The following is a 24,720-nucleotide window of genomic DNA, read 5'->3' as shown; positions in this document are numbered from 1 at the left end:
CTCAGGAAGTGGGTTTAGGATTGGTGCCTTTTTGTGCTTTACAGTGGGATGGGGGGTGGGATGGAGAAATGTTACGGGAAAGTTTCTTTCACATGTTCATGAACATGAAAAAGAGGGAGGCAGCTGGGTGGTGCAAATGAGAAGCAAGATGATGTCTTGTTCAGCTATTGAATGATTAATATTCATTGTAAGAGTTTGTTTGTGCCAGTTTTTAGGATTTATCACACAGTCCTGTGCGTGTTTACTCGGAAGTCAGTCCCACTATGTTCAGTTGCCAACTGGGCTTTCTCCCAGGTAAGTATGCGTAGGACTGCAGCCTCAGCTGCCTTCCCAAGATCTCTGTAAATTTAATTTGAAATAAACACCCATTGGATTGCACTGTTAATTCTTGAACATTAATTTCTACACCCAGCGGAATTGCCAACTGCAACCCGCTGTCAGCTACACTTTTTGGCACAACGTTGGCATGTACCTGGGCAAACAAACCCCGGGGGAGGGAAGGGAAACAGAAAAAAAATAGTTTCTGAGAGGGGAGAAAGAAGGTGTGTGTGTGTGTGTGTGTGTGCGCGCACGCGTGTGGTTCAATCCAGCTGGGTGTGTGGACATTTCTATTGCGGGATGGGAGAGGCATTATGAAGGAGCTCAGGGAAGGTTAATGGGTAATGTTGGGGCGCTAAGGGAGTGTGCAAGGGGGCTGTTTAAATGAGAAGGGATCTGTCCATGAGGGCTGAGTTGAGAGGGTGAAGCTTCCATAGAGTATCATTTTGAAAACCCAAAATGTTTGTGTTTGAGTGAGTGAGTGGGTGAAAAAAATCAACACCCCTGCATTTTTTTCTCAGACATCCAATTGGAATACCCATGCCTTACTCTCAGCTGCACTATTTTTGGATCCCAGTTGAAGGCGCTATATCTTACAAGGTTGTACAATCTTAGAAGGGGGCGTGGCTGTGAGGGGGCGTGGCTGTGACTGGGCCGATCTACATTGCACCCACCATCACAACGAATTTGGTGTCCTGTTGGGTTAAACGCTCTCGCATGAAAACGTGATTATCCATACTCAGCCATTTTCCCCATTGGGGTGCTTCATCGAATGTGCGAGCTCGGTTCACACTTGAGCACTGTGCTGTTTTCCTGCTGTTAAAGATGGCAGCTCTCCTCGGAAGATCAGAAACTCTTCCTGTTTCCGCTGATTCCATGTCCACTGCACAGCAGTGGCGTGGGAGAGGCTTGTCATTTTCCACATGTTTTCCTGGCCTTGGGGAAAATGACCAGCTTGTGCCTTGCTGCCACCGCTATAGTAGGTGGGGGTAGAGGGAAGAAAGACGCACCTATCCTCCTCCCCCCACACCTGCTGGGGGGATGTCTGCCAATGCTCTTTTCCCTGCGCCAGCCCTTGACAGCCAGCACGAGAAAGAGGGGCAGTGGCGGCGGCACCCAGTGCTTGCGGTTCTTTGGGTGGCTGCTGGCACCTTCAAAGATTCAAAGCTTCACGTCGTCCTGGTCAGTAGTTGGATGGGCGACCGCCTGGGAATCAGGCTTCCTGCATTGAGCAGGGGGTTGTTCTTAGGGATGGACGAAAGTCCCTTACCTTATCCTGCAGCTTGCTTCGCGGTGGGAGGGAGGCGCTCCGTCCCTCCCCCCGAAATTCTGGGTGGGGTGGGAGGCGCCCCATCCCTCCCTGCCGAAATTCTGGCCGGGTTGGAGGTGCCCCGTCCCTCTGGCCAAAATTCTGGCCGGGGGGGAGGCGCCCCGTCCCTCCGGCCGCAAATCTCGTCTCCTGCCGGGATGCAAATGGCGGCGGCCATAGCCGCCGCCGTTTGCGTCCCTGCAGTCAGCCGTGATAGGCTATGTAAATCCTTACATAGCCTATCATGGCTGACTTTGGGGGGAAAAAAAGCGTGTACGCAAATGCTATTTGCATTGCCTTTATTTTTGACGTAGTCTACGTAAATGTTTACGTAGACTACACGTGCCCAAATAAGGAACGCAAATGGCGGCGCCCATGGGCACCGCCACTTGCATATGCACTTTCCCCCCCCCCAAAGTCAGCCGTGATAGGCTACGTAAGGATTTATGTAGCCTATCATGGTGTTTTTTGAAAATCTAGCCGTGATAGGCTACGTAAATCTTTACGTAGCCTATCACGTTTGTTGTTGTTGTTGTTTTTTTACTGGGAAATGGCGGCGGCAGCAGCTGGTCGGAAGACCGGCCGCCGCTGCACCGCCGCCGGGAGCCGCCAGCACCAGGGACATTCGACAAAGATAAGTCCCATTCCGGGGGGGGGCGGGGGGCGGACTGTTTCTCCACCAATTTCGGGGGGCCGAATGCGTTGGCATTTGGCCTCCCGGAGATTCATGGAGAAATTCTCCGACATCCCTAGTTGTTCTATCCCTTCAAATGAGATTAAGTTTTACCCCCTCCTATCCCCTGCTCTGGATTTTTTTTAAAAAAATTAAGGTGTTATCCTCGCAGAATCAGGGCTTCTCCACAATGTTTTTTTTTTCTAATTCAGGCATGATCCTCAAAGATTCGAAGTTGTGAAGCTTCACAACTTCGAATCTTCGAAGATGATGCCTGAATTGGGGGGGGGGACGACATTACGGAGAAGCCCCGAATCTGCGAGGATAACACCTTAATTTAAAAATTCCGTGATTTTTTTTTTCTAATTCAGGCATGGTCTTTGAAGATTTGAAGATTCAAAGATGTGAAACTTTGAATCTTCGAATCTTCAAAGATCATGCCTGAATTAGAAAAAAAAATCAAGGAGAAGCCACGATTCTTTGAAGATAACGCCTTAATTAAAAAAAAAAGCCAAAGCGGGGGATAGAAGGGGGTAAAACTTAGTCTCATTTGAAGGGATAGAACAACCCCCTGCTCAATGCAGGAAGCCTGATTCCCAGGCAGTCGCCCATCCAACTACTGACCAGGGCCGACCCTGCTTAGCTTCCGAGATCAGACAAGCGTGCGCACATCCAGCCCTTTGCTTGTTGCTGGGGAAACATTGAGTGCTGAGGAAGCTATGTGATCAGTAGCCGGAAGATGACATGAGGCCGTCGAGAGCTGTGATTGGACAGGAGGGAAATACAAACACCACCATATATGGACAGGCAGGGGAAGGGACTATGACCAGATATGGTAGCAAAGGCAGAAAATCAGAGCACATTAAGGGGAAACACCGGGATATCAGGGTATTGAAAGCGGGAGCATGACGCGGGAAATTCCGGTTCCAATCCAAGGCAGGTACTGCGTAGTGTGAAAGGCGGGCAGTGAAACCGCATTGGAAGTGGAAAAACCCATAAGTGTAGATCAGCCCACTGTCACGAAGGGATGCTACACTTCTGAATGTGCTGACAACACCCTTGAGAAATGGTTGTCTTAGGGCGGGATGTCTCAGTTCATGCAGGTCATTGTTGAGGCTGAGCAGGCCTGCCTAGGACCCTGCCTAGGCTGAGTGTGTGTGGTAAAATACCTCCCAGAATCCTCTGCAAGGCACCGGGGTTCCTCAGCAGACAAATCCATGCAGAAACGAGCCCGGGAGGGTAGAATGTTTGAAAACCTCTGTGCTGTAGTCGACCCTGCCTGTGTGTGTTTTGTTAAGGGGGAAAAAGACACACAACAGTACGTTATGTATCTGCTAAAGATGCAAGAAGGGTGACGCCACCTCTCCAGGCTGGTCCGTTTCAGCTGGTGGAGTTCTGGCTCCACCCCTTTCCCATTAAACTAGCCAAACAAAACAACGCTCTGCCTGAGTTGGACTTGCAGTCACAGGAGCCAGGCAAGTGCATCTCAAAATTGTGACATTTTTTCCCTTTGCTCCAATCCTGACTGAAGCTCAAAGAGAACAGAAACCCGACAGCCTGACAGCTAAAGCCAAAGGAAGAAGCATCCACTGGAGAAGTCAAGAGCCAAGATGGATCTCCTTCCTAGCTTTTCCTTTGAGACGTGGTCACTGCTCATTGCCCTCCTGGGACCTGTCGTGCTGTAAGTATTATTCTGGGGAGTTTTTGCGCTGTTTTCTAAACATATAAGGAAAACAGGGAGATTTTATTAAGGGCGCAATCCTATGCGGATAGGCGGATGCCTCCGAACTTGGAGGCGGCCGCTTATCCAATGCAGGGGGGGCAGAACACGGAGGAGATCTTCTCCTCCACGCTCCAGCCACTCTGCATTTGCGGCTAGATGGCTGATTTCAGCTGTCTAGACGCAATGCTTCAGAGCGGGGGGTGGGTAGGTGGACAATGCATAAGAAGAGTCATACTGGCCCTTCCGAGGTCCCTGCCCCTCCCTGCCTCCGGGAATGCCCCCACTCCGCACTGCTCTTATGACCGCAGAGCCGGGGATGATCCGTGCTGCCTACAGTATATAACTTGTTTGGCTTTGGGCAGTATACACCTTGATGGGGTGGGGATGAAGAAGCCATTTTGTCTCATGCAGCAAAATAATTTTTTGTTTGTTACACTTCTATCCCACCTATCCCACAACAACCGTGTGAGGTAGGTTAGGCTGAAAGTCAGTGACTGGCCCAGTGAGCTTCATGTCCGAATGGGGACTAGAACCCAGATTTCCCCGAGTCCCAGTCCAACACGCTAATCACTACACCACACTGTGCAGAATGTTATACTGAATCACCCACCCGTGTTTTAGCTGGATGTTAATAACCGACCCTAAACAGCTGGTGTGGTGGCTAATAGAGGGAGCTGCAGATCAGGGAGTCCTTGATTCGAATCTCGCTTCTGCCATGAACTCAGTAGATGGGGTGTAGGCAAGCCACTTTCTCTCAGCCTCAGTTCTCTCACCTGCAATATGGGGAATAATAATACTGACTTACCTTCCAGGGTTGTAGTTAAAGATTACAATTAGATAATGCATGTGAAGTGTTCTGAATACTTGAAAACATTGGGAAAATGTTAGGGGAGGGATGGAGATGGGAGACACTAAGGTTATTTATTTATTACATTTCTCTACTGCCCAATAACCAAAGCTCTCTGGGTGGTTACAGGTTGGTGGATAATTGGCTTAGTGTGGTCTGATGTACTGGCCCCAGAAAAAACCCTGGTGGCCATATTCTGCCCCCCACCCCACCCCGGAATCTTCCAGACTATCAGGGTGCATTATAGTCATCCAATCTGGTATGAAAGAAAAAGTTGGGTGGCTGGTTTCTTCCTCTACCTAGGAGCTAAATTTGCTAGGCTTAAAAAAACAACAACCCCTCAGCAGTCTGCTATTGGGGTCATTATCAAGAGACCCCCAATAAAGTCATAGGTTTTTTTGAGAAAATAATAATGGGGTGGCCAGATGCAAAGGAGGGCAGGGCTCCTGGACCTTTAATTGTTTTGTAGATCAGAGGAAAATTCCCTCTGAAATGAGAGAGAAAGGGTGAGGGAATTCAAGCCCATTTTCTGCTTACAGCACATTTCACTGTGCAAACGTGCCAGAGGTTGCTCTGGAAGGGGGAGTGATGAAGCACAGTTTTGGAATGCTGCAAAAGTAGCATGTTTACCAAGGATAAATAGAACAGAGGGAAGGAAAGAGCCGCAACTGACCGGAGAAATCAGCAGGTGATCTGTGAGGCCTCCATTGTATATATCATGATTGTGGGAGAATAGGGTTGGCAGCTTTTGAAGGGGCCTGTTAGCCGACCCCTTTGTGCAGGCGTGCACAACGTTTTTGGCTCCGAGAGCCACATGTGATGCTGGCTTGTGGAGGGGGCTGCGCACACATGCGCACCCGAACTGTATGTGCATGCTCACACATACATGCATGCACACGTACATATATACACGTGTGCACACATCCCAGCTATCCTGACCAAGGTCACTCTTCCATCGCTGCCAGCAGCAGCAGGGAAAGAGTGATCTGTATGAGGAGCTCTGAAGGAGGGAGGGAGGGAGGGAGAGTGCAGCTGGTGGGGAAACATTGAGTGCAGTAGGAGGGTCAGGGCACAGTGGGGGACACAGGTTGTGCAGCCCTCCTTTAGGATGGCCATGTTCCCTACTTTACAGATGACAGTCCTCTAGGAACATAGGAAGTGGCCTCATACTGAGTCAGACTCTGGGTCCATCTAGCCCAGTAATGTCTACACAGACTGGCAGCAGCGGCTCCCCAGGATTTCAGGTAGGGATGGTGTGGGCGCCTGATTGAATCCATCCAGGAATCCGGCAGAACCGCCCCCCCCCGCCCGGACCCTCGAGCCCCACTCACCAAGCTCCTGCCACCGCTCGTGCTCTGCCCGTGCTCGATGAGCAGCCCGCACTCACCCCGGCAGCCTCATCGAGCTCCACAGTCACTGTTAAAAATAAAATAAAATGGTGGTCGCAAAAATGCACATATCTGCATATGTGAGAAGATGTGCATTTCCGTGAATGTGCAGATTCGAAATGCGCATGATTGTGAAAGTGCACATTTTCGTGTGTAGGCAAATATGCACATTTTCGTGATTTTTGCAAATATGCAAACATTTTCGCGCGTACGTAAATGTGCACATTTTTGTGATTGTCATTTTATTTTTCAAAAAATGGTGACCACGGAGCTTGACAAGGCCACTGGGGTGAGTGTGGACTGGCAAACAGGGGAAGGGGCTGGGCGGGTGCTCGGAGAACCCAGATGGGGGTGGGTTCGCACATCCCTCATTTCAGGCAGGATTTTTTCTTAGCCCTACCTGGAGATGCTGGGGATCGAAACTGCATGCAAAGGATGTGCTCTACCAGTGAGCTATGGGCCTCCCATATTTGAAGGCATCCTTTCTTTGAAGGGCTGTCCAATCCAAGTCCGGTTTAAAGATAAGGAACCATAAAGAGGGAGAGCAACCGGGGCCTTGAAGTTGCCAATCCGCAGTTAGCACCTGGATGGCAGACTGAGCAGCAGGCCCATGGGTCACCTGGTGACAGTCCTCTCCATGACGATGAGACAGTAATTCTTTCTAAAGGCCTATTTCTACATCTAAATGAGCCTATGCAAGTTTTATGCAAACCGGTGTCCTCGTTTTTGGCGATGCATTTGCTGTTTTCTGGGTATGCACAAATTGACACCCAACCCTGCTTTAGTGCCTCAGGATTAGCTGACCCTTTCATGGATACCAGCTGTACCTCTCTCTCTCTCTCTCTCTCAAAAACCCCTCACAGATATGGAATTTGGCCATTCAGGTTTTTCAAGAAACTGGGCATTCCAGGCCCAACCCCACTGCCTTTCAATGGAACTACCTGGGGATACCGCAAAGTGAGTATGTGGAGACATTTGTGCCCCGTCTGTGAGCTCCCCAGGGGCATCTATCTTCTTAATCTGATCCATGCAGCAAAGTGATACTTAATTTTCTTAAATATCTTCCCTAGGGTTTCATAAGGTTTGATAGCAAGTGCTTTGAGAAATACGGAAAAATCTGGGGGTGAGTCATCTTTTATTACAAGCTTGTATTCTTCAGCACAGCCCAAATCTTACTGCTACTATAAATATACTCCAAGGAGGAAATTTTCTCCAAAAACAAAGCAGAAAATATAATCTACAGTCGGATTGTTTTGGGTAGGCCCCTGCATTTCATAGGCTCCAGCCATCCCTGTTTACTGTGGACAGTTGCTCTATTCTGTGATCTGTCCCTGGTAAACCTTTTTGTTTTGGTGTTGGCCTTTTGGGGATGTGCCTTTTATTTAGTGTGATTTGTTATTTCCTAACCTGTAACAGAGGTTGATGGAGGGAGAAGGTTAGAGTGGCCATTAGTGCCCCTCTGGTGGCAGAGAGGAGTTCCCCTAGGAGGGCAACATGTCCCTGGTAAGCCCGTGGAAAGCTCCGTGAGTGCAGTTCAGCCTCCCACAATCTGCAGATAAGTTGGACTATGATTTCTACCATCCCCATCAGGTAAAGGGAGGCCTGTGTAGATCTACCCCAAGATGGAGTAGGGCAGTGGAACGCTTCGGATCCGGATCCAAATTCTCAGCCATAGTGAGGCGATTTGGACTGAATTGGTCCAGATCCAAAGTGGGTCGGGATTGGTCTGAAGCAGTCTGAAGCGGGTCGGATTGATCTGAATCATTTTGGAACACTTTGGAACAATCCAGATGATTCTGAAGCCCAGACAGCCTAGGGATGGGCTGGCCTCACCGAGCAGCTGCCTCTGTTGGCACCCCCCCCCCAGACGTGCCCAATGAGCACATGAGCTGCATGAGCCCCCTGCTCCTTACCCAGACCCGTTGTGAGCACCCACAGCCATCGGCCTCTTCAAGGGAGTCACTATTTTCTTTTAAAATGGTGACTCGTCTATTTCTATATTTCAAATGTTGTGCTGATGGCAGCCGTAAGGCAGTCATTTCTGCAACATAACAGGCGTAAATGGCCCATCCAGAGTCTGAAATGGGTTGGATTGGGTCCAAATCGGGCCGAGGAGGATTAGGGATGATTCAGAAGCTCTGAATCGGCCTCTGAAGTGGGTTGGTGGGTGGCGGGGAGATCTGTGCACAGCCCTAGTATGGAGAACTTGTTTTATACTCCACAGACCTAGTCCCATCCTGCGCTGGCTGTAACTCTTTGCCCAGCATCTGGGAATGGGGCAGGAAGCACACATCTCTCCATTGCCTGGCAGCACAAGTTAGCCCAACCAATCAGCAGCCAGGACAGGCAAAAGGAATGAGGACGGATAAAAGGAAGTCCTTCTTCACACCGTGCAGATTAAACTATCGAGCGCGCTACCACAAGGTGTAGAGATGGCCTCCACTTTGGATGGTTTTAAAAGGGGGCCGGACAAATTCCTGGAGGAGAAGGCTATCAATGTCTACTAGTCCTGATGGCTACATGCTACCTCCAGTATCCGAGGCAATGAGCCTCTGTACACCGGTTGTTGGGGAACATGGGTGGGAGGGTGCTGTTGCACTCATGCCCTGCTTGGGAGTTCCTGGTCAACAGCTGGCTGGCCACTGTGTGAAGAGAAATCTGGACTAGATGGATCCTTGGCCTGATCCAGCAGGGCTCTTGTTCTGGTCTTAGAGACCGACCTGCCTGCCCCTCCCCTCCGCGATATTAAGCCAGGAGTGTCAAACTTCAGGTCTGTGGGCCAAACTGACCCACCTGGGGTCTGCCGGGCAGCCTTCCCACCTTCCCCAGACTGCTAAATGCGTGGTGTTTCCCCAGATTTTGCAGCTCCCCCCTTCTAAAAGGCTGGAATGCCTCTCCTAAGGCTCAGTTTCAGGCAACTTCAAGATAAAATAGGCTGCTATCTGGAGTTTTCGTGGCCCTGCCCCTTTTGGCTTTGGCCCTGTCCACCACGGGAACGCAGCCCCCAAGAGCTTCTTCGAAGAGGTTCAACACCGCTGCATTAGGCTGACAGCCAATCCCCAGTAGGGACTTTGTAATCACTGTCACTACAACCTCCTGGAGATATACACGTTTTTAGAAGTCAGTAGAATGTGCCCTTGCTGTCCCATTCTTAATGCAGGATCTACGATGGCCGGCAACCTGTGTTATCTGTACAGGACCCGGCCATTATTAAAGCTGTGCTGGTGAAAGAGTGCTACACCATCTTTACCAACCGCCGGGTGAGTATCCAGTTCTTAAGCTGTAACACGGCACAGCGGGAAGAGGGGCAGTTTTGCATGCCACCCTGTCAGTGCTAAATCAGGGTGTAAATCAGGAGTAGGCAACATGGCACCCCTTTTCACCAATGCATCCCCGGACACCTTTCTTGGCATCCACCAAGGTGTACAACCCCTTCTACTTTAAAAAAAAAACAAAAAAACTTACCAGCAGCTGGGATTGCTGTGAGATAGGTTTCTCTTGATGCTGAAAACCGTGGGTTCAAAGGAGTTGTTTAGCATGTTGGGGCTCTGATTGCATCTCTGCCTTGTACTTAGTCTTTTGGGCAGGTTACTTGTCCTTTGCTACACCTCCCATGGCAGCCATTTTGTGGTGATTCCCAGGCAGTTTCTCAAATTGCCAAATATGCACATGGCCCAAAAGGCCTGCCTACCCCTGGTGTCATTGGAAAATAGGTGGATGGATGGATTCATTTCCAAAAGTCAAGTGAGAACATAAGTCACTCAGCTGTCACTTTACCCAGTGGCTATTGGTTCATTAACCTCCTGTTGGGCATCTGTGAAGGCCAAGCCTGGGTGTTGTTACATATCTTACTTTGTCACCTCTAGAGTGTGGCCGCAAGTGGGGTATTGAAGTCTGCACTCTCCTTAGCAGTGGATGAACAGTGGAGGAGGATTCGCACTGTGCTCTCTCCAACCTTCACTAGCGGGAAGCTAAAGGAGGTAAAAAAAAAGAGAGGAAAAAAGTGAGATACTAGTCCAGCTTTGTTCTGTCCTAGCTCAGTACGGAGAACCCAAGGGAGACTGGGTTGCAGTGGTGGTACTGCCTGGAAAAGCTGCATCATATCTGGCATAGCAAGTCTCATGTGGCAAGGCCAAGCAAGGCATCACAAGGCCTCTGCATGTTGCTAAGACAACAGCTCTTGATGAGTGAATTTCCCCTAGTGATCTGGCAGGACCCTGGACAGATCACTGGCTGCAACTCACTCAGAAAGAGGAGTTGCCTCACCATCTGAGGGCTGGCAGTGCTGGAACTGCTGTAAACTCCACCCCCTTGAGGAGTTGTCTACTTCTTAAAGGGCCATTATCTGATTCTGTAACTGCTGGCTCCTATGGCATGATGTCCTGTGGTGGGGACTACATTACTCAGGTTCTTCTGAGTCTGAAAAGTCTGGTAAAACCACATCCTCTGGCCTGGAAGATCCCGGCAGATGATGGTTTACTGCATGAAGCCTTCCCCCTCTGAGTCATCTTCTGAGCCAAATGGGGGATCAAGGCCAGAGATCATGACAGCCTTCCCTAACCGAATGCCCTCCAGTAGTCAAGCAGAAGACCATGGGGCAAAAAATGAGGACTCTGGGGGGGGGGAACTGGGGGTGGCCAAGCATCCATAGAATCCTAGGCCTCATTATTCCCCCAATACATCCCCAAACTCAGCGAAAAATTACACCAGACTGAGAGCTGCCATAGTAATCCCCTTCGCCTTGGAAACAATGGGAGGGAGAAGAGGGGCCCCCTCTCGCAAACACTTTTTGTCCTGGTCAGTATGCGCTGGCAGGGCTTAAGAGGTGGTAGTTCCTCGACCACGGATCTCCCCCGTGCCTTAGAATTCTTTGTAAAAATGATATGATTAATATGCTGAGGCTGCAATCCTGTATTATGGGGTGCACAATCTTTTCAGCCCTGCGGGCCACATCTGGTTTTAGCCAAATCCTCGATTGGCAGGGGGGTGGGATTTGGTGGTGGTAGTGGGAGGGAGGTTATGACAGCTGCACAACAGGCCTTGGGGGCCGCATGTGGGTTGTGCACCCCTGCTATACTCACTTACCTGGTTACTAAACTCGGTGGGGCTTAGTTCTGAGTAGACAGATGTAGGATTGCACTGTAAGATTTTTCTAACTGGGTTACGAAATACACTTTAGAAATAAATGGTCAGTATGATCATTTTGGACCAGATTAGAAGACCAGCCAATTTCTCTCCTGGACTTCCTCATGGAGAAAGAAAAAGAATTGGAGTAGAAAACGCCAAATCAAAAATTCACACAAAACCTATCCCCCATAAACACCTCACAGTTGTGTTTGTAACTACTTATGAGTCAGCCACAGACCTTTTGGAACTCCATTGTACCCAAGAAGGAGAAAATATGTTTAAAAGTGTGCCTCTGGACTTGTATTTCAGATGTTTCCCATCATAAAACACTACGGGGAGGTTTTGATGAGAAACGTGCAGAAGAAAGTGGAAAATGGCAAACCTGTGGCTGTGAAGGAGTAAGTCACTGAGGCCAGGGAAGAATAGTAAATGCTGACAAAAGTAGCATTTTATCCATTGATTATGGGCAGCCAGGACTGCAAATCCAAATAGGTGAGTGGCCAGAAAGCCATGAAACAGAACAGGCTCATGTAAACGTCTGAGCCACCAAGGCAAATGCAGCTCACAACATGGGGAAAGGAGTGTAGCAAAGGGGTAGATCCCCTGCTTTGCATGCAGAAGGTCTCAGGTTCAATCCCCAGCATCTCCAATTAGAAAGACCCTGTCTCCAACCCTGGAGGGCCTCTGCTGGTCAGTGTAGACCAGGGGTGGGCAGAAAGTAGATCTCCAGATGTTTTGGACTACAGCTCCCAGCATTCCTGACCTTTGGACATGCTGGCAGGGTCCTCTGGGAGTCGCAGCCCAAAACATCTGGAGATCTACATTCTGTCCACCCCTGGTGCAGAAAATAGTGAGCTAGATGGACCAGTCATCTGATTCTGTATAAGGCAGCTTCCTATGTTCCTAAATGCTTTGTATCTCCCCTATAGTGAGATGGATTGCAATATCAAATAGACCCGGAGTTTTCCCTGTCAACCTTTTTCAAAGCAAAGATCTTACAGAACTTCTTGTGGCCGTGTCCATTCTTTCTTCCCCTGCCAGAGGAAGCAGGTGTTGCTATCTTAAGTAGTTTCTGCTTCCTCCCTGGTAGGGTTGCCATTTCTGAAATGGCAAAATAGAGGAAATGCATCACCAAAATGCATCACCTGGTCAGCAGCACCTGGACAGCAGATATATGGGTCACAGTCCTCCCCAATATGATGAGATGTGCGTCTATACATAAAAATTATCTCTTGCAATTCTGAGGCAAATCGGCATCCTCTTTGTTGGTGGTGCCCAAGTGGCCACTTTACACAGAGCAGGGCTTGGACAGTCCTATTTAGGTTCAACACCAGAATGCTGCCAGAATAGCCCAAAGGCATTGATGCCTGCTTCCTCTGACACGAGGGCTGCGAACTCTCTGCTTCACCGGCCCAAACCAGTAATCCACGATGCATTCCCGCATTTGCTACTTCGGTCTTGCAACTTGGCTACCTCTGTCTCAGGCAGGCATCATCTCAGTTTTAATTGTTGTTACGGCACTTATTAAGTGCCTAATTTGGATGCTCTGTTTCCCCCATCAGCGTCTTTGGGGCTTACAGCATGGTTGTTGTCACCAGCACCTCGTTCGGTGTGAACACTGATTCCATGAACAACCCCGAAGACCCTTTCGTCGAGCAGATCAAGAAGCTAACCAAGTTGAAGTCTTTTAATCCACTCATCATTTTGATGTGTAAGTTTGTTTCTGACGATTTCTGAAGTCCCCACAAATGTTTACGGCCCAATTATTAGGAAAAAGACAGTAATTAGGCAGAGTGAGGTGGCTGCCACAGGCCACTGGTTTGGGATGTCATGGAAGAGATGCAAATTGTTATTTAATTTCTTTTTATTGCATTCTTATTCCCAGTGAGAGATGCTTGTGAGATTTTCTGCCTCAGGTGCCAAAATAACTTGGCCAGCCTTGGGTATGATGTACCCCAATGTGCGGAACAGGGTGAATGGGGGTGCCATTTGCCATTTTGCTTCAGGCAGCAAAACGGGTTGGGCCTCGCGTTTCCTTTGTAAGCCTACTCGTAGCCCTTTCATGTAGACAACTTGAGCGATGTTCTGAAAAAGGCCCTCAGCACATGCTGAAAGACACTGGTTTTTTTCTTCTAGCCAGTCCCAACGTACAGTGAAAAAATGGCCCCAGCTATTGCCAGAGAAAGGCCATGAGCCCTAGCTTCTGAAATCAATTCCATGTCCCAAGAGCAGTATTCCCAATGCAAATTAAACCTCTGTGGACATGGCATTCACTGTGCCTGTACAAAGTGCTTCCACTTTGAAATAACCTCCTTGTAGATCAGGGCTGGGGGACTTTTCTTCTGTCAAGAGTCACATTCTCTCGGGAATAATCTTTGGGGGCCGCATGCTAGCAGAGCCAGGAAAAAAGCAGACAGAGGACACTTTTCCCTGACACCCCTTCCCTCCCCCTCCCCCCAGAGTTCTGAACACTTGCAGAGGACTTCTGAAATCAGGCTGAGGGATGCATATGGCCCTAGGGCTGCTGGCGAAGTGTCCTCTTTTACACTTTGAAGTGTCCTCTGTTTGGAGGCCTCCTCCATTTGCAGGGTTGTCCTGTCTAATTCTGGTTTAAAGATAAAGAACCATCAGAACAGTTGCCCATCCACAGTTAGCCCCCGAACAGCAGACTGAACAGGTAGGCACACAGGTCCCCTGGTCACCGTCTTCCACACTATAGTGAGATGCACTGTATTGTTATTTAAATTATGAAGTTGCATCTATACTTGTTAGTTGGCATAGGCACATGTTATGCAAATCGCAGTCCTCTTTTTTGGCAATTCATAAGTGGCCACCCTACGTGCAAGTTGACCACCTCTGACATAGGTAATTACATTTGTGAATGCCATGTGTGTGTTTCCTGCATGGACCTGTGCTAGGAAGCTAGAATGTAAAATAAAAATGCATGCATCTTCATACACATGGATTGCATCTGTGTGCATATATTTATAACCCTGAGACTCTCCATGTATGGGTAAGCTGACCAAGGGAAATGGCCATTAAAGCTTGCAGACTCTGACCTTCAGGGTAAACCTTGTTACCATTCATTCATGGATTCCTACGGATACAGTAATTAAAGGGGGGGGGGGAAATATTACATTTTGCTCCAGAGATATTGCTTCCTTTTCACAGATGATTTCTCTTTCTTGCAGTTGCATTCCCATTCCTGATTCCTGTGTTTAAGGCGCTGAATATACAAGTCTTTTCCCCAGAAGCTGTGGACTTCTTCACAAAATCCTTTGCAAAAATGAAGGAAAAACGGCTGAAAGAAGGCCAAGGGGTAAGCATTAAGGCGATACCAGTGCCAAGTTTTGGAGGTGAACATCTTTGGCATGAAAAGCTGTTTTCAAAGGGACAGAATTCTTCCTCCAAAGATCCCCCAGCGCATACCTTTTTCAAGCCAATCTGCTGCTGTTTGTTGGTCCAACCAGCTGACATTTTGGTTCTTTTCATGTTCCAGTAGATCTTCTTTTGCCGAGGAACAGTGATATCCTCACATACAGTATTAGATCTGGTTGTGTGACAATGTCACTAGGGGCAAATGAAGCTATTTCTGAGTTAGGACTTTGTCAGCATTCTAAGGCAGAACAAGTAGCATAGTCTGGGAGCGGGAAAGGTGTTGAAGCAGAAGCCAGTCAGGGTGGCAAAGAGAATCATTCTGGAAGTCCCTGCGGCCCTCAGTACCAAGGGAGAGAGCACAATTTATTTATTTACACTTATATCCCACCTTTCTTCCATCATGGAACTCAAGGTGGCGACATGTGGTTCCCAGGTGGTCTCCCCTCCAAGCACAGGCCAGGCCCAGACCTGCTTAGCTTCAGCAAGGCGACTGCCTCATGTGCCTTTAGACCGTGTCTTGGGATGTGGATATATTTCATTCATTCATTCATTCATTATCCCATCTTTCCTGCAAGGACCTCAAGGCGGTGTACATAATCTCCCCTCCACTTTACCCTCACCGCAACTCTGTGAGGTTAACCCTTCTACCCATGCCATTTTCCCTGATCCAAATTACCCCACCCCAACTGCTATTTGCTTGGGGGTAAACCCCGCCTCCCTCATATAGCTCCATATATACTACCTGTATGTTTTGTCCTATGGGGCAACTTGGGTGGGGAGGTCAATTTGGATTGGGAAAAACCTTGCATGGGAAGTTAAACCCAGCATTTCCCAGTTCCAAGGCCCCAGTCTGAATCGGGGGCCCAGTAGCTGCATTTAGCCCTGCAAAACACACATAGTCATCTATCTTCCACCGTCTAGTCCTGTTGTGCCCTAAGAGGTCTTTCCTCCAGACTCTTTCTCTCCGCTAATCCATTTATTTGATTCTCAGAGCCGAGTGGATTTCCTGCAGCTGATGATAGATTCCCAAGGGTCCAATGGCAACCAAGAGAGCGATGGGATGGGTCACTCGTATAAAGGTAATGCCATGCAGTTCACCCTTAACACCGTGTGATTTTGAAGTCTTCCCCAAAGTGTGGGGAACATATCAAGTTGCATGGCTTGGAGACTTCAGAAGTAATTGCATGTCCCTACTTGAGTGAACAATGTGGCTGTTCTAAATCTCATAATTTGTAGAAGTCAGAAGGATGACATCAGCAGGGGACGATAAGTTAGAACTTTTTAGTAAATTGCCAAGAAAGAGTAAAGGGCTCACAACACTGCCACCATTCTAACATTGTACAGACCCACCAAGAAAGTGAAAGGGAGCATTAGAGAGATTTCTTGCATTGTGCGCTCTCCTGTTAGGGCTGAGCCATAGGTAGCCACTAAATGGAAACCGGAAGTCACACCAGGAGTCAGAGATGAGGGGTCAAGTCAGAGAATAAACCAGAGGTCAGAACAAGCCACACCTGGTAAGACCATAATTGTCCAAGCAAAGCGCCAGCCTGAAGAGGAAGTCTTTATAGTCCTTCCTGTTAGGGCCAGCCAATGGCTGACCTGGGTGAGCAGATACACTTCTGGGAAACCTTGAGCACTCAGGGAAATGCTCTCCCCTGTAGTTCTGGTGGTTCATGCACATAGCTGTGTCCTGAATCCATCACTGGAGCAAAATAGCTCTATTGCAGCATCCAACCCAGCAAAGACCTGGGCAAGACTGAGGGCTTATATGCTGGCTGTGCCTGATTCACCAGTTGCAGCTGGGTCTGCTTCATCAGTAGCCACAGTGAGATCTTCCTCCTCACAAGTAAACCCTTGCTCCTGCATCGACCCTTTCTCATGAGTATACCCTGGGTGAAAGGATCTTGCGGCAGCCAGGCAGACAGCCCTCTGACAGCTCTGAGCGTCCCGTCTGGTCCATCACCACCAGTGGTCTGGTGAGCTGTGGGCAGAGGAAGAAGAGTCTGGAACCACAGATGGGGTTGGGATGGGGTTGGAAGGGTTCTTGGGGTCCTCAGGCAAGGCATCTCTGCCACAAGACCCCTCAGGTCTACTCTAGGAGAGAAGTGGGCTGAGGGATCAAGCCCCTCCTCCTTCGAAGAGGTCTCCCTGGAGCGTGGGTCAGCTAAGAGCCTGACGAGGTGTGCCTTCTAGCCCTGGCACGTAAGGGGGATCACTGAAGGCGCCTTGCTCAGGCTCCCCACCCCAAATCCTGGACTGAGCATAGGCACTCAGAGTCAACATGCCAGGAGCTGGCAGAATATCATTTATCACGACTTACCAACACAGTTTTTAAGAACCTCTGATCCATAGTGACAGAATCCACAAAGAAGCCAAAGCCAACAGAGCAAAATGTAAGATTTTCACTGGCGTGTTCTGCAAATGCCAGTCAACAACCTGAAGAAAACCAGTCTGCTGCTCCAGGAAGTTCTTTTTGCTAGAGGTTTGCTGGAAAAGAAAAACAAGAAATACATGTGATGTTTGCTTGTTTTTAATATAGGGTGTTTTTGTGTGTGCGGCATCGACTGCTGTTCCTGCATTACCTAAAAGGGAGCCTTAGAAGATTTGGCAGTTTCTTGGCAGTATTCGAAGTATATCAAACACCTAAGAGTGAGAGGCGTCCAGATCATTAGATTATAGTCTGAAAAATCCTTGCATACCATACATGGTACAAACACGGATAATGTTCTTACTGGACGTGCTGTAAAGTTTGGGCTTCATCTTTCTCACCTTTGTTTGTTCACAGGCTTAACTGACACTGAAATCCTGTCCCAAGCCTTCATCTTTGTTTTTGCTGGATATGAACCTACCAGCAACTCCCTTGGTTACTTGGCCTATGTTTTAGCCACTCACCCAGATATTCAACAGAAGCTGCAGGACGAGATAGATTCTATTGTACCCAACAAAGTAAGAGTGTGTTGGTTAGGGATGTCAGAGAATTCCACCATGGATCTCGGTGAGGCCGAGTGCATTCAGTCCCCCGAAATCCGTGGCGGAATGAAGCACCCCCCCCTGCGAAAGTCACGCAAAACAGAGCACTTACCTGCTGCTGTTTGCACTGCTTTGCGAATGGTGGCTGCCTCTGCAGCTGCCATTTGCTTCTTCATTATAGCTGTGATAGGCCAACGCAGGGACGCCATTTGTGTTCATTGCATCATGGCTATGGCGGCCGCCATTTGCGTTCCCTTTTTTTTTTTTTGCTGTGATAGGCTACGTAAATACTTACATAGCCTATTACGGCAAAGGACAGGGGCGCAAATGGCGCCCACTACGTCATTTGCGTTCCCTTTTTTTAAGCCATAATAGGCTACATAAGTATTTACATAGCCTACCACGGCAAAAAAAAGGGAATGCGAACGGCGGCCACCGTAGCCGCTGCCATTTGAGTTCGCTGTTTTGTTTTTGTCTTGTTTTCATGTTAGGCTATGTAAATATTTACGTAACCTATCACGGCAAAATACAGGGAAGCAAATGGCGGCGGCTACGGCGGCTGCCGTTTGCGTCCCTGTGCAGGCTGCCCAGCAGCTGGATGTCTGGCTGCGGGTGGCCCCAGCCAGCAGCTCCGTAGAGCCGCCACAGAGCGGAGCCGGCCAGGGAGAATTTCGGGGGGAGGGATGGAGCGCCTCCCCCCCCCCGTGAATGTCACCCTTCAAAAAGGTAAGTGACTTTCATACATCCCTAGTGTTGGTTGCACCGGGAGGATGGTGGGTTTCTGTCAGGCAGGGGGTGTTGAACCTCTTTCAGCCCGAGGGCTGCATTCCATTTCAGAGAAGCTCTCGAGGGCCGCATTGCAGTGGTGGGCCGGGCTGAAGGCAAAAGGGACAGTGCAAAAGGCAACAGGGTTGGGGCAAAAATAACAAAAATACAAACATATTGGAGCTTAAGAGAACCATCTTAATGTTTAGACAGGAAAAAGTCGTACAACTCCCAGTGTGCCCCAGCCAGCATGGTCTTTTCTGTCTAAACATGCACAGGCTTGCAGCCTAAAGCTCTTCCTGCTGGTCACTAAGTCTTAGGAGAGGCATTTCAACCTTTCAGAATGGGAATAAAACTGTATGAAAGCCAGGAGGCGACCAAACGTCTGGTGTTTGGGGTATATGGAATGGGGCCAGGGGAAAGGGATGTGGACATCTGGAGAATCCCAGAGGGCCAGAGGTTCTGCACCCCAGTTGTAGGACTTGCTATAGCTTTCAATTTCCCCTAAGGAAGATGCTCACCTTCCTTGGATGGCTTGAAAACAATAGTCTCTACAATCCACAGTTGCCTGCAGCGACTCTGAAGAGCACTAGAGATATTCTTACAGGCCCTTGGTTCGCCCAAGGTAGTAGAAGGTCTTGGGGCCAATTTCAGTGGCGGGACATGAGCCTTTGCCACCTCTGAGGCTTTGGTCACCCCAGCCCTCATACAGCACCCGGGGCATTGTTGTGACCTTGACGTTTGATGTTACGTGTATTCAGAATGAAGAGCCCATGGAAACTGAGAGAGAGAGGAGCAGGAACATGCTCAATTGTCCCACCAACACATGCATCGGCCCCACCTCTCGCCTTCCGCATGCACAGTCAGCTTGAGGAGGGCCCCTATGTGCATATCAATGTATGTGTACAGGGCTGGAGTCAAGGGCAGGCATGGATGGGCAGCTGCTGAGGGCCCACACCCCAGCAGGGGCCCACTGACAAGAGTCCCCTGGACTTGATCCTCCTCTTCATCTTGCAGCCTGCTTGTTCACCTGCCTCTCCCTCTGGCCCAGACTGCCGTGGTGGCCAGAAGGAGGAGCTGGAGCCGCCCTTGCCTGCTTGCTCACTGGCTCCCTGCCAGTCAAGTGGAAGCAATGATGAGAAAGAGGATGAGGAACAAGAGCAGCTGGAAACCACGGCTGCAAGAAGCGCATAGTTAAACTATGGAATTCGCTACCACACGATGTAGTGATGGCCACCAATTTGGATGGCTTTAAAAAGGGGTTGGGCAAATTCCTGGAGGAGAAGGCTATCAATGGCTATTGGTCCTGATGGCTGTGTGCTACCTCCAGGACCAGAGGCAGTGAGCCTCTGTACACCAGTTGCTGGGGAACATGGGTGGGAGGGTGCAGCTGCACTCATGTCCTGCTTGTGGGTTTCTGGCGGGCAGCTGGTCGGCCACTGTGTGAACAGAATGCTGGACTAGATGGACCCTTGGTCTGATCCAGCAGGGCTCTTCTTATGTTCTTATGGAGGTAGATTCAGAACCTCAGAACAAGGATATGTCCACCAAAAACATGGCTTTGTGTGTGCATTCCAGATTTTTTTAAGCTGCAGAATGAGAAAGTTTTACTTAGAAGCTGCCAGGTGTAGTAATCTTCTACCTGTAATTATCCTGAAGGCTCCTCTCACATACGATGCCATCATAAAGCTGGAATACCTTGACATGGTGCTGAGTGAAACACAGAGACTGTATCCCATCGGAGGGCGGCTCGAAAGGGTGTGCAAGAAAGATATAGAAATAAAAGGGGTGACTATTCCGAAAGGAACAGTGGTGATGATCTCACCCTATGTTCTGCATCGGAACCCAGAATACTGGCCGGAACCTGAGGAGTTTAGACCTGAGAGGTAAACATAATCAAACCCCTAATGCTTCGTGTCAGTGGTGAACAATAGGAAAGACCCTATTGACTTGATCACATTCACATATGGATGTATATCATGCAAGTCTTAATTATACTTGACAGTTGTTTAAAAGCAGTGTGTTTGAATTGGGTGGTAATATTTAAAACACTCCCTGCCCCCCCGGCAAAGAAAATTCACCCACACCCAGAAAAAGGAAAAAAGAAAACCCTCCATGGCCCCAATGGAGTTTTCCCCTTTTCAAAGTCCCCACTGTGTGTGTGAATTTTGGAACAAAAAGCATCTGGGTGGGAAGGTTGAAACTTCCCCCACCTGTGGGCGGTGGTCCCAATCTGGATCGGTCCCTGCACACTTACACTAAGGTAAATGAAATGGTGAGAATCAGCTGCACATTGTGTATTTAATGTGGCAAGGGCCCACTGATGCATTTCCTGAGCTCTTGACTTTTCCCTTGGTCTTGTGCATTGAGACATCGAATCTGCTGGTAGTGGTATCTTATCTAGCTTCCGTTTCTCTTGTCCTTATGAATGCAACCAGGTTCAGCAAAGAGAACAGGAAAAACATGGATCCGTACACATACCTGCCATTTGGAGCCGGTCCCCGGAATTGCATCGGGATGAGATTTTCTCTTGTCACCATGAAGGTTGCAATTACAATCCTTTTGCAGCACTTTTCCTTTAGAATCTGCAAAGAAGCCCCGGTGAGAAGGCTGGATTCATGGTGGGCATGCGTGGGAGGAGTGGGGTTGGAGGGCGCGTGAGGCTCCACTGTCTTCTGAGAAGGAGGCAGCCATCAGCTTATATGACCTGAAGCAATTTCAAGGACATTCGGGGAAAGGAACAAGCTGGGCACAATTTTCACATTGGGCAATTCCAGGTAATTCAGTAGGAACCCCACAACTGGGATTCTTGATCTGTTGCATAGCCTTTGGTGGTGGTGGGGGACCTCCCTAAAGCATTGGGAGCTTTCGTCCTCTCCCCCACTCCCCAAAAACTGTTCCTCAGCAAAAGATCTGAAAAAGAATAGTCCCTTCCAATGTTTTTCTAGCTACCTAGGTATGCAGAGATACTGTAGTGTATTTAGAGAAGGATTTGTATTTAAGGGACCAGTTTCTCTCAGCATTCCTTGTATTGGCTGCCATCCTATACAGATTTACCAGTGAGTAAGGGCCACTGAACACAGTGGGCTTGATTTCCAAGTAAACATGGCTCCAGGTTTGAGGAGGCCCTTGGCAAAGTGCCCTCTGGTGTCCCCATTCTCTGTTAGTGGGGCCCAAGCCCAACCTGTCAGTGGCAGTAGTAGGCAGCCATTTTAATTACCCACAGTGCCTCCAATGAAACATTGCTCTGGGGTATTGTGGGAAATGTGTAATGGCTGCCTGCCCTGGGTAGGCCCACAACTGGAGATTCAGCACAGACATCCATGCTGGTGGGCGTTGCTGGATCGCTAGGATCCTAACAAGTGCCCACGGGTGCTGGGTACTGATGCTGCGTCTGTCAATGTGTGTAGGATTGTGCTGCATGGTTTGGTTTAGACTTGGAAAACTAAAGGGTTGACGCTTCGCTATGATCTACAACCCAGTTAACCTGGAAGACTTGGAGGGCTTCCAGACAGAGGAAGGCTCCTAGCTCTACCAGTCTAAAGCAGTGATGCGTAGGGATCTACGGCTTTTGCAAAATCTGTTTCATCTGTGTTCCACGGATTGTCAGGTACCTTTCGTTCCCTTGTTTGCTCATTGACAGAATCTGATTGTTTCCAATTTCCAGAATTTGCAAAAATTCACACATGCGAAAATGCCCTCCCCTGCGCATAAAATGCCCATTTTTATGCTTTAGTTTATGGGGGAAATGTGCATTTTCAGTCAGTGGTTTTTTAAATTTATTTTACGCGGTTCTCTATGACTAAATTTGCGTAAAATTCCGTAAGGTTTTTTTTTTTTTTTAAACCTGGTCTGCAAGTCTGCAGAACCTGTGTGAATTGGGAAAAGCAGGTCCACTGTGGAATCTCTGGGTCGGATTAATAGAAATCCCAACCCGTTTGATTCTGTTGTGGATTTCTCCAACAACCCTAGTGATGGGCAAATGTACCCGGAGTGAGTTCATTATTTACTTGGAACCCAACGAACTCAGCCATGTAGGCCCAGTTGAGAGTTCTCCTGCAAAGCAAACTCTCGTTCAGTGTAAATGAGCTTTGGCAGATGCGTGATATCAAAGCACATCTTGGGAGCTATAGGTTGGAATCATGCAGTACCTCCTCAAAGCCAGAACTGTGGTGGTGGCGGCAGCAATAATGAGAAAAGCTGCTAAGGAGATGGTAGGATGACCCCCAAAAAATAGCGGGGGGGGCACTGCTGACCCCTCCTCCTCCTCATGCAGCTAGAGCAGTGGCAAGGAGAAAAGAAGCACTAGATTAGGCAAGGAAAGGGATAATCCAACCAATGCAGCCCATGTGCAGAAATGTCATCATTTAGACACAGACTGCGCATGCTCAGAAGCTCATGATCCATTCAGGGCTTAACAGAGAATTCGTAAACTGCCAGTCTGGACCCCAGTGGAGGCTGGTGGCTCCGATGTCAGTGGGGTGGCGAATGCACTCCGAGTTTCAGTCAGAACCAGTCAGAAGGCTGGAACTATCCAAGGTGCTTAGCACCTCGGAGAGCTCCTTTTAAATTTTCTTTATTTATTACATTTCTTAATCGCCCATCTGGTCGGTCACCCGGCCACTCTGGGCGATGTACAACAGTACAATTTAAAACAGAAAAATTACATTACAAATTAAAATTACACATTAAAATATCATTTAAAAATACCCTAACCCACCCCAAATGCCTGCCTGAACAACCACGTTTTCAATGCGTGGCGGAAGCTCATTCAAGAGGGGGCATGGCGGAGTTCCCTGGGGAGGGAGTTCCTTTAGAGTTCTGACTGGTTCTGACTGAAGCCCAGAGCAGATTCACTGCCCCTCTGATATTGGAGCCACCAGCCTCCACCGCAGGGCTCATTACAAAGGGGAGCATTACAAACAGGCAAGATTTGAGCAGTGAGCGGACCGGTCACGAAATTCGGCGGCATCACGAATGAGGAGGCATCATGCAGCAATTCCATCTTTCCTACCTAAACAGAAAAGAAGAGGTGGAAGATGCGTGGGGAAACTTGGAAGGGTTACAAATGGAAGATTACGATGTTGGGACTGACCCCCCCCCCTAAAATTCCATGAACAAGGCAGGGTGATGGCACATTCAAAGCCTCATCTGGAAGCCCCCTTGATGTTACACTGTGTTTAAATGTTTTGTTATTTGTTCTTTCTTTCCTTTCTCACCCTGCTGCAGATTCCCCTGACGATGAACACTCAAGCATTCATAGTACCAGAGAAGCCGATCGTTCTGAAGTTGGTTCCACGAAATGGTCCCCAAGAAAGGAAGGAATGACGCCCAGGTGTGTCTCGGTCATCTCTGCAGCAGATGCAAACTCTTCAGACACTATGACACTGTGCGCACTGGCAGACACTTAGAAGAGAACAATGCATCTAAAGACAGTTGCTAGATATCTACAGAGAGATGGATTAACAGCTGTTAGCTGGCTGGGGCATGCCGGGAGTTGCAGGGCTTTTTTCTATCTAAACTTGCATAGGATTGTGCCTTAAAGAGCTTTTGTGACTCTTCAGTCATAACAATTATCCTTATTAAGTGAGCTGTTTTTATTGTTTTAAGGCTGATATCAGAGATTTTTTGGGAAATGTTTTTTAATTTTTATTTTTTTGTAAATCATCTTGACAATTCTTGAACTATAAATCAAATCAAATAATAAATGAGCCGTGACAAGCCATGATGTGTTGTGTGAATCTAGTTTGTATTTTTGTGCTCTGTTTTTACTTGTAAGCTACTTTGGAAGAATTTCTATCTTGGAGACAGGATATAAATTAGTCCAGGGATGGGGAATATGCAGCCTTCTAGATGTTCTTGTACTGCAAGTCCCATCATCCCTCACCACTGACTGTGCTGGCTAGGGCTGATGGGAGTTGCAGTCCATCTGGAGGGCCACATGTTCCCCACCCTGAATTAGAATAATAAATAGAATCATAAACAATATTAACTGGGCTGGCCCTATCATGAGGCAGAGTGAGGCAGCTGCCTCAGGCAACAGATTTCAAGGGTCTGCCAATTATTAGGTCAGCCAATTATTAGCTATTCAGTTAGTTAATACTGTATTTTTACTGCTAGAGATGACGAAAGGCACTCATGGGATTTTCTGCCTCATGTGCCCAAATAACATGCCTGGCTTTGCGTCCTATGCACCTTGGCTTGGGTAGGTAAGGGGCACCA

At 48.5% G+C, this 24,720-nt stretch overlaps 1 protein-coding gene across 1 annotated transcript; it reads left to right on the top strand.

The window, feature by feature from the left end:
- The first annotated feature begins 3,752 nt into the window (after positions 1–3,752).
- Positions 3,753–24,225, top strand: LOC146336514 (cytochrome P450 3A29-like). Its single transcript, XM_084818294.1, has 13 exons — positions 3,753–3,981; positions 7,122–7,215; positions 7,329–7,381; positions 9,419–9,518; positions 10,125–10,238; positions 11,695–11,783; positions 12,948–13,096; positions 14,577–14,704; positions 15,755–15,842; positions 17,549–17,709; positions 20,158–20,384; positions 20,937–21,099; positions 23,728–24,225. Exons 1-13 carry the CDS (start codon positions 3,911–3,913, stop codon positions 23,824–23,826), a joined length of 1,536 nt encoding a protein of 511 aa, XP_084674420.1. The 5' UTR covers positions 3,753–3,910; the 3' UTR covers positions 23,827–24,225.
- The last annotated feature ends 495 nt before the right edge of the window (positions 24,226–24,720 follow it).

Source organism: Heloderma suspectum, chromosome 12 (genome assembly GCF_057233095.1).
Source record: "Heloderma suspectum isolate Gila_16-S chromosome 12, 16-S_ref, whole genome shotgun sequence".
NCBI classification, from domain to species: Eukaryota; Metazoa; Chordata; class Lepidosauria; order Squamata; family Helodermatidae; genus Heloderma; species Heloderma suspectum.
The sequence above is the reverse complement of the archived record's forward strand: the minus strand, read 5'-3'. Positions and strand labels throughout refer to the sequence as shown.

What these genes read in the sequence shown, in the direction of transcription:
- LOC146336514 (XM_084818294.1), top strand. Translation starts at nt 3,911, where the DNA reads ATGGATCTCCTTCCTAGCTTTTCCTTTGAGACGTGGTCACTGCTCATT. An exon ending in CCATCTTTACCAACCGCCGG is followed by an intron (nt 9,519 to 10,124) that starts GTGAGTATCCAG and finishes TGTCACCTCTAG; the next exon opens with AGTGTGGCCGCAAGTGGGGT. An exon ending in CTAGCGGGAAGCTAAAGGAG is followed by an intron (nt 10,239 to 11,694) that starts GTAAAAAAAAAG and finishes CTTGTATTTCAG; the next exon opens with ATGTTTCCCATCATAAAACA.